A 9966-nucleotide genomic window follows, 5' to 3' on the forward strand; every position below is an offset into this window, starting at 1 on the left:
GTGCGGAGTTTCTGTTGTCAATGTGTCATGTCGCGCTAGTGTTTCCACAAGCTCGATTTTTTTTTTAACCGAAGCCACATTTCTCCTTTTCTGACTCTTTCTTTCCTTTTCTGACTCTTTCTCTCCTTCTCTCTCTCTCTCTTTCTCTCTTTCTCTCCTTCTCTCTATCTCTCCTTCTCTCTCTCTTTCTCTCCTTCTCTCTCTTTTTCTCTCCTTCTCTCTCTTTTTCTCTCCTTCTCTCTCTCTTTCTCTCATAGGGGTGATGTGACAGTTTGCGTAACCAAATCTCCCACACTTTTCCCGGTCAGCAGCTGTCCTTAGCAGGACAACAAGAGAGAGGCCGGTCTATTCTTTGACGTTGTCCAGCCAGTTTTTCTTTGGACGACCTTTTCGTCGTGCTCCCTCCACTGTGCCTTGAAGAATGATTTTTGACAGTGAGTCATGTCTTACACTATGACCAAACCAGCTCGGCTTTCGTCTCTTCACAGTATTGAGGTGTTCTTCCTTTTTGCCAGCCAGAGTGTTGAGTTGTAAAAATACAAACTCCTTTGTTTTCTTTTCCTGGTATCTGACACCCAGGATTTTTCTGTAGCGTTTACCCTCAAAGGCTTGGATTCTTTCAGCCTCAGGGTTCAGTGTCCAACTTTCACAAGCGTATGGAGGCCACTACAGTTTTAATTTGACCTGGAAGCTGATCTTACTCTTCCCCAGATTTTCCACAGCTAGCTCATGACGGAAAATGCCCAGCTTAGGCGGGTTTTTATCTCTTTGTGGATCCTCCTTCTCTTGCTACGTTTGACCCTAGGTGTTTAATGTTTGGCCATTCAACAGTATGCAACACATCGTACTGTCTCCACCACAAATGGCTTCCTGGTCGTGCGGTTTGCGCGCTGGACTGTCGTTCGGATTTATCGATGGTCGAAGGTTCAAATCCTGCCCGATCCCATCCCCCGTCGTCCTGCGGGAGGTTTGGACTAGGAAGTAAACTATCTTCAACTCTGAATGAACATCCGAAACATGTAAAACAAACAAAACAAACAAACTAGTATTTTACTCTTTTCAACAAAGTATACGGCCCTTACAAACATATTGGGCTCCATGAACGTGACCGACTACTATACTCTATACGAACTACAGTGTCTGCACACTAAACCTGGGCAGGGTACTAAAACAGCAGAATTGTTTTGTTTTTTTTAAAGATGACTTGGGAATTGTGAAATACGCCCGCATCACACAGCCGGTTACTGCTGATGGTACCGTGAAAGGTATGGCCAAGGGACTTTTTGAATAGATCTGGGTCACTTGTTTTGAAACTAATTTGGTCGTAAACAGTGGGCAGTTACACAGTCGACCTAGATTAGTATCACCCTGAAATGGACACGTGGAACAAATATTGTTTCCCGCCCAGTACATCTTCCTCTAGGCACGCGCCAAAAAACCCAGACGTAGGGAGTTCTCATTGTAAAACTTGGTGCACGTCGGTCTATTTGAATAACTGTATAAGTTGTACAATTGGGAAAGTTGTGTGTGGGAGAGGGGGGGGGGTCCTGGTAGTATATTGATCACGTGACACACGGTGGGGTGAAATATATTGTGAGGGGGGGGGGGGCGGGGCTGTCACCTTTTCAATCAATAGGAAATAATTTAAACCTAAAAGGGGGAATGGATGTTTAATGAGTTTTTAAATTTTAATATTCTTCTTCTCGGATAAAATCGATGCTCATGACAAGATAATGTATGACTGGCCTTCTCCGTTGAACATAGTCGTTTAATTTTTTTTTTTAAATGTACAAGCTTTAGTAAATTATTGTGAATGTGGACCAGAATATAGGCAAGTGGAGACAGATTTTTTGTAACGTACAAGCTTTTGTAAATTATAAATGTGGACCAGAATATAGGCAAGTGGAGACAGACTTTTTTAACGTATAAGCTTTTGTAAATTATAAATGTGGACCAGAATATAGGCAAGTGGAGACAGACTTTTTTTTTAACGTACAAGCTTTTGTAAATTATAAATGTGGACCAGAATATAGGCAAGTGGAGACAGACTTTTTTTTTAACGTACAAGCTTTTGTAAATTGTAAATGTGGTCCAGAATATAGGCAAGTGGAGACAACTTACAGTACAGTTCAGGTACAAACTATATTTTTTGAAATACACAAACTAGAAAGCAGAAGATGAAAATGTTGCTCTCTATCGTTTTACATTTGGACTCATAGATCTCTAGGCCTAGATAGATTACTTAAGGACATGAACATTTCGATTGGTTTGTTTTGTTTCAGTATCTAAGGCATTATTTCTTATTCCATGTGCTAGGACAAACTAGTACAAGTTCTCCTTCTTCCCTAGCGCTATTAGAGCATGGAACAGGTTGCCTGAATCAGCCAAGAAAACAAACGACTTGGCAGATAGTAAGTCGTTGATTAACATGCATGACTAGATGGACACAGAGATACGAGAAGGACTTCACTTTTGATGTAACTTCTGTAATTTATAAGATAACCTAATATCTATCATATGTCATGATAAGTGTACTCAGAACTGTGTAATGGTCAATGAAGGGAAATATAAAGGAGTAGGTTACTTTAAAGTTCGTTTCTTAAAGCTATCATTATACTTTAACATTTGGTAAAAACTAAAACCATTTCAAATTGAATAAAAGAACATTCACTTTGATCAAGGCAGTTACATTGTCCTATCTTATCTTATAAATTACATACATTCCTTCCAAACAGAATATAATTATGTCCTGCATGTATTCATGAGTTAATCTATTCATGCAGGCTAATTAGAGACTTTAGCTCTGCTAAGTCATTGGTTCTCCTGGCTGATTCAGGCAACCCGTTCCATGCTTTAATGGCATTTATTTCTTTAAGGTTTACATTATCATTTTTTAAACTTTTGTTTTCAGTATGTGGAAGTAAAAGAAACATGTAAAATATGTTCTGTAACTTTAATTCTTCTAGATGGCAGTTACAAACTTGATGACATGTAACTTTTGCAAATTTTGTTTCAGACTCTAAAAGATGAGGTTACTCACCCTGGTGAGTATTATGTTTGGCCTGGTCCTAGGTCAAGCAGGTCAAGAGCCTGAGCCTGCAGAATGGAAAGATTTTTGGCTGTTTCGTCTGGCACTGAACCTGTTGGGCTACGCCACTATCTTTGTTCCTGGCTTCCTTCTAATCAAACACTTGAAGAAAATCAAATACAATGAAATAGCAGGTAAGATCAATTAGACTTCAAATAAACTTTTTGGTTGGACTTTTAACTGTGTCTGTGTCCATCCATTGATGATCCTGCATAAACATTTCAGTCTCAATTTTGGGAAGTTTATTTTTTCTCTTTTTTTTTTTTTTTGGTATTATGACATCCTGCGGCTTTCTTCTTGTCTGAAATGTAATGTCCATCTCTTCTTCCAACCTACCGGTACTAAGTGTCACTCAGGACCTGATCAGTCCCTCTTTTATTTTCCCACATAGAAGTTTGCTTGAACTAAATGCCTGCATTGTCAGGTTAAAAAAATTCACATCAAGATCATAAAGTTATGTTTAACTATACAGGTAATTTGTAACGTACTGAGACCCCTGATACATTTTTTTTCTAGAAATTTTACCTAAAGCCTAAAGAAATTCATTGTTCTAACCCTAACACGAAGTCCTTTGTTACTGCATCGTCTGGTTTAAAAATTCACATCAAAGTCAAACCTTTTTTTAACTGTACAGGTAATCTGTAACCTACTGAGACCCCTGATACATTTTTTTTTCTAGAAATTTTGCCAAAAGAGATTTATTGTCAAGTTTTTTTTTAAATCATTGAAATTATAAACCTATGTTTACAGTATGAGTAACCTCATCTTTTAGAGTCTGAAACAAAATTTGCAAAAGTTACAAAAATTGACATCTATTTTTCTTGTTTAGGTCCAGGATGCATTCAAAATTTTCTAGTCCTTTGTGTATTTGGTAAAGAGCAGCATGTTAGTTTAGAGGAAGGAGGGCTCAAGTCCTCCTCTGCATCCTCAAAGAATGATGAGTCATTTTCCAAACAAGCCATGCGCCTGATGGTGTGTTTTGCCGGACTTCAGATCTCCTATTTAACCTGGGGTGTCCTGCAGGAAAGGATTATGACTATAAAGTTTGGAACGGAAGAGGATGGTGAATACTTTAAAGACTCCCAGTTCCTGGTCTTCATCAACAGGATTCTGGCATTTATCATGGCGCTGATAGTCATCATGCTACAAGCTCAGCCGCCGCACACTGCCCCTCTCTACAAGTATTCGTTTAGCTCTTTCTCTAACATCATGTCTTCCTGGTGCCAGTACGAGGCTTTAAAGTTTGTCAGCTTTCCAACTCAGGTAAGACCATATTGTCGCAAAGCCAGTGACGCAAACCATTGTTTACGACTAAATTAATGGAAGCTTTAAAGTTTGTCAGCTTTCCAACTCAGGTAAGACCATATTGTCCGAAAGCCAGTGACGCAAACCATTGTGTGTGTGTTTAATCATGATTAAATTAATGGAATCTTACGATTATATTTAGCATACATGATTTATATTTTACATCATTTCTAAATTCATTTAAAAGTGTGATTGTTTTTTTGAGCTTGAAATAGTTTATGAAATTTTAAACCAATGCACATGTCTAGTGCAAAGAAATATATTTGTTTTAGGGAATCCTGTGTCATGTACTTTACTTGAGAGATATTTTGTTCTAACTATCAATAAGAATTGATTTCTCTCAAAGTAGCGTAACAGCTGCAGGTTCAGAAGTGCCTCTATATCATGGGTTATCAACCTGTGGGTCGCGACCCCTTTTGGGGTCGATTGGCGATTTGCCAGGGGTCGCCAGGACCCTCCAAAAAATGGATAGTTATTATCTACTCTTCTATTGCTGTGTGTGTGCGGGGGGGGGGGTCGCGGCAGAGTGGGGGATTGTAAAAAGGGGTCGCAGAGACTAAACGGTTGAGAACCGCTGCTCTATATCAACACACTGAAGAAACACAGTGTTGTAAACAATTCTTTTAGAGTAGAATATCTTCAAACTCAATCCAATGAAATAAATGCTTCATGGAACAATAATCACATGAAATGGCAGTGGACTGGGTATGAATCCAGGACCATTGAGACCATCTGAAGGACAGTCCAGTGCGCATACCACTCGACCAGGCAGCCATTCAATCAATGGTATTTTTGGTCATCTATATAACTATCCGACAGAACAGAATATAAATGGGTCAGCTTAAAATTCAAGATGGCATCTTTGTCCTCATTCTCATTACTTTTAAAACAAACAAAAAAAATATTTTATGCAAGAACAGCACTGTGCCTTCATTTCTATGGAACCAAGGTTTTAATCATACCTGGGTTTATAACTGGGGAAAATGGTATCCAATTATTGATGTCTGGCAACCTTTGTGCATGGATAAAGCATAAAAGGAACAGAGGTTATGATGTGGTGGTGTTTTTTTCCCTTTTTTTGCAAAGCTTATATGAACTCACTCTGTGTCTGTCTGGTCAAAAGTTTGTACATGTTATTTCTTCCACACCCAATCTCGGATCAAGCTGAAATTTTGCACAATTATTTCTTTTACCTGATAACACAAGAATCAATTTTTTAAAATGAGCCAATTAGTTAATTAACTATTGTTAATAAATTATTTTGTTTGGTATTGCAAAGAAATTGTAATTGACTGAAGTGGTGGTATAAACTGAATTAGTCCCCTTTATAAGTTGCTTCTGAGTCTCAGTGAGCACAAACATGAAATAGAAACTATAGATAACTATACAATCTTCCATGTTCATAAGCTCTCCACTAGCAGAATGGTTACAGTGGTGTCTTGAAAAGCCATTGAAGGCTTGATCCATGAGTTCAAATTCAGGTCATTCTTTCCCCTATCCTTTTTTTTTTATTTTTATAAATGCTTTTTTATTGTTAGTCTAGATCTATTACAAATTTAATTACATGACTAATCCAAACTAATTGATACGAGTACGCTCAATATAATCTTTGTTTTGTTTTTTTTATGTTTTTCTTGTTTGACTTGCAGTAATTTCCCTTTGATTTCAGGTATTAGCTAAAGCTTCCAAGGTTGTCCCTGTTATGCTGATGGGAAAAATTGTCTCTAAGAAAACTTACCAGTTCCATGAGTACCTCACGGCTGTGATGATTTCTGTTGGACTTTCCTTGTTTCTCCTGACCAGCGGGGATGTGACTAAGCATAAGGACACAGTGACCACAACCTCAGGCCTTATAATGTTGATAGGCTACATGCTATTTGACAGCTTTACCTCAAACTGGCAGGTGAGTAAGTTACATCTAGTTGGAGACTTTTACCTGTACACAATGACTGGGGCACAAGGGGGGGGGGCACAGTGGCTCTGAGTGGTTAAGTGCTTGGTTTCCGAACCTGGGGTCCTGGGTTTGAATCTCGGTGAAGACTGGGATTTTTAACTTTTGTATTTTCAGGGCGCCCTTGAGACCACACAACTCTAATGGGTACCTGACTCTAGTTGGGGAAAGTAAAGGCAGTTGGCCGTTGTGCTGGCTAGCTGAAACCCTGCTTTTTAACCGTTGGCCAGAGAAACAGATGACCTTAACATCATCTGCCCTATAGATTGCATGGTCTGAAAGGGGAACTTTACTTACTTTACAATTATGCAACATATATCTGGGTGCAGTGGGTGGGATGTATAGCATTAAGTGGTTATGTGAAGTGGACCTGTCTTTCTTCTTATATTATAAGATACAGGCTTTACTTCAAAAAAGAACATAATTATGTCCTATGCATGTCCCTAGTTCAATCTAGTCATGCATGTTAATCAATGACTTAAATTCTGCCAAGTAGTTGGCTTTTCCAGGCTGACTCAGGCATTCCATGCTCTAATAGCACTGGGGAAGAAGGAGCATTTGTACAAATTAGTCCTAGCATATGGAACAAGGAATGCATATTGATACACTTATATGCAATGTCTCCTGACCAGAAGGATTAACATAATTTCTTCTTTGAACGGCTTTTGTACAGTGCATCTTTCATGATTAATAATTCTTGGTGCACTCTGGTCCAATCTCTTGTACACGTAGGGGAGGGGGTGTATCTGGGAGAAGGTTTTGGGCTGCCTTTAGGCGTTCGGCTCAAGTCGGAATTTTAACTCTTAACTCCCTTGTTCGGTTGCACCAAACGGTTTTTGTCAGACACCCCCACAGTACCCAAATACTGTTAGTCAAGGATTATAAAATGGTGATGGTGATTTAATGCTTCTAAAAGTGTGTTTTTTTTTATATCCTTTAATTTAATTGTTATCTTTGAATTTGTTTTAGGGTGAACTATTCACTCACTATAAGATGTCCAGCATTCAGATGATGGCAGGGGTCAACATGTTCTCCTGTCTCCTGACCAGCGTGTCGCTCATCGAACAAGGGGGCTTCATCGATTCTGCAGCGTTCATGGTCAGACACCCAGAATTTGTTTGGGATGCTGTGATTCTGAGTATCTGCTCAGCCAGTGGCCAGCTGTTTATATTTTACACCATTTCACAGTACGGTGCCGTAGTATTTGTAATCATAATGACTGTTCGCCAGGGTTTTGCCATCATGTTGTCGTGTCTTATATACGGTCATCCTGTCACGTTTATAGGCATGCTGGGTATTATAATTCTATTTATTGCACTTTTCTTAAAGATCTATATCAGTCAACGGCAGAGGGCTATGAAGAAAGCATTAGCAGCCTCCAGCAATGCTGGAAGTCCGAAAGCATGACGCTGGCATTAAATGAGCTAAATTAGAATTTTAAGATATAGAGCTTTTAACATTTGTTCATACTTTATATCATATCTTATACATATTTGTATAAAGACATTCACTGAACTGTCAGTTGTATCTACAGGAAGATATAATGAATTATTTAGAAGGAAGAACTTGCATAGGCTAAGCCATGTGAAAATGGACTTTAGTTAATTTAAGTATTTTGCTAGCATTGCTTTTTTTTTTACACAACACATTTAGACTCATCTGTTTTTTTAATGCAATGAAGAATGTTGTTGTTTTTTTTTCGAACTCCACTATTGATGTGGCTATTTCTGTAATGATTAAATTATTGTATGTATTTTCTAATCAATTTAGTTGCCCTAATCTGTATATTACTTGCCTACTTTTGTCAGCTTTGGTCCAATGGGAATTTGAATCCCAGAACCTTGGCAAGATCTCTCTATCACCTGGTAAACTTAATGGCGTTCTTTTTTACTTATCTTATATATATACAGACGTTACTTCAAAAAAGAACAAGGGAGGTTAGACTGTGCTGCTTTAGTTAATAGAAACTGAATTAAAGATGATAACACTGGGACTAAAGCATTTTGATGGTAACAAAAACAGAAAGAAAAACCATTATAGAAAGAAATGTATCAAATAAAAAATAATTACTCAAAGAACGAAAACTAAAAATAGAAATAAGCATTATAGAAAGAAATTTATCAAATAAAAAATAATTACTCAAAGAACGAAACCTAAAAATAGAAATAGGCGTTAAGTTTTGTTTTGCTAATTATGTTCATTTAGAGTATTTAGTTGCCATTATAAATTTCTTTTATTTCTTCAGTTATTTTCGTTAAGGACAATTACATTAGTTTCTAAAAGTTACTGCTACTGCTGAAGTGGAGGACATTGTTAGAATTACTTTCATTAAGTCTCAACATTCTTTTAACACCTTGAGGTCCTCAGAATTAATGACACGTCACTGTTGGCAGTTTTGATCTTAGAAAAATAGATTGCTGCATTATTTTTTGTGAATACTTGTGGGTATATTTATATGTATGTATGTTAACTATATATGTTTGTGAGTAGATGTGGTATGTGGTATATGTATGTATGTTATCTGTGTGTCTTTGTGTGCATTTGTGGTATAGACATAATGAATGAGCTGAATGTGTGACCCAAATGTTTCAAATTTAAATCTTTAACAGTCTGGACTATTATTTAAACATACTTAAGAGGTACTTTTGTATTTAAAAAGTCATTGTGAAAAATCAAGATCAGTTACCTCTTTTATTACAGACATTCATTCTATGAAAATATTCTGTTATATCTGTGTGTTGACTAGGTCTCACAATGTTCAGTCATTCATTTTCCTGGTTAGTGCAAAAATCTTTTTTTATTTCTGAACTGAGTTTATTATATATATATATATGTTAGTCCAAGAAGGTGCAATAAGAACAGTGTTCTGTGCGCAAAGGCTGAATGATGTCTTGATTAAGTAAATTTCTTGCTTCTGTGGAACTATTTCTCAATATAGAATTTAATATGTATGTCTATCTTGGTTGAACTGGTTCACCAGATAAGAGGTAAAGAGATATTTTTTTTTCTCAAATCATTTATAACAAAACCTATTCCCCAATTATGTTTCATTTTGTGTGCCACTGTGACAGCCCCGTTGTATAGCCCTAATATGAGCTAACAAATGTACTAGTCAAGTAACAAAAAATGTATTCAACTTGTGATATTCTTATGTTTGTGTTTTTACTTCATTTCAGTCTCTAACTTTGTGTTTCACTATCTTAGCCTGGATAAACACAGTGAACTAGGAATATGATATACGCTTATGTATTTCAACTTCACTAACATTTATGACCATATTTTATTTTACAAAGGTGTACAATATTTATACATTTTTTGTTGTTATTCTTTTAATGAAGGTATTTTAATGTTTTTTTTTAAAACACTTTTATATTTTCTATTTAACAAGTCCTAAAATCCTTTTTTTTTTTTTCACGTGTTTATTTGTGGGGGTATACGTTTTCTGATTAGTAGGTCTATTTATAATATTGGAATAATTCAATTTATACCTCCACTGAAAATTGTGACTTGTGTCGTGTAGATTTATACAAGGAGAAATCAGATTAAATGCTTTGTATTTCAAATCTAATGAATGCGACAGGACTACGTTGCTTTGACTTCTATTTGAGAGGTATTGAGAAAG

General features: G+C 36.8%; 1 protein-coding gene across 3 annotated transcripts in view; it reads left to right on the forward strand.

Annotated features, from left to right (window-relative positions):
• The window catches only part of LOC106054228 (adenosine 3'-phospho 5'-phosphosulfate transporter 1-like), a 34279-nt gene extending 24523 nt beyond the window's left edge, over nt 1–9756 (forward strand). For 2 of the 3 annotated variants that reach the window (XM_056024371.1, XM_056024372.1), the window contains exons 2-5: nt 3017–3222; nt 3918–4351; nt 6063–6296; nt 7314–9756. In XM_056024371.1, coding sequence (XP_055880346.1) covers nt 3027–3222; nt 3918–4351; nt 6063–6296; nt 7314–7751 — 1302 coding nt within the window. In that variant the 5' untranslated portion in view covers nt 3017–3026 and the 3' untranslated portion in view covers nt 7752–9756. Of the gene's footprint in view, nt 1–2059; nt 2134–3016; nt 3223–3917; nt 4352–6062; nt 6297–7313 lie in introns of those variants that run through there. The other variant, XM_013210006.2, reaches the window with a different exon arrangement.
• Nucleotides 9757–9966: the final 210 nt, after the last annotated feature.

This window comes from Biomphalaria glabrata, chromosome 3, assembly GCF_947242115.1.
Source record: "Biomphalaria glabrata chromosome 3, xgBioGlab47.1, whole genome shotgun sequence".
In the NCBI taxonomy this organism is placed as follows: domain Eukaryota; kingdom Metazoa; phylum Mollusca; class Gastropoda; family Planorbidae; genus Biomphalaria; species Biomphalaria glabrata.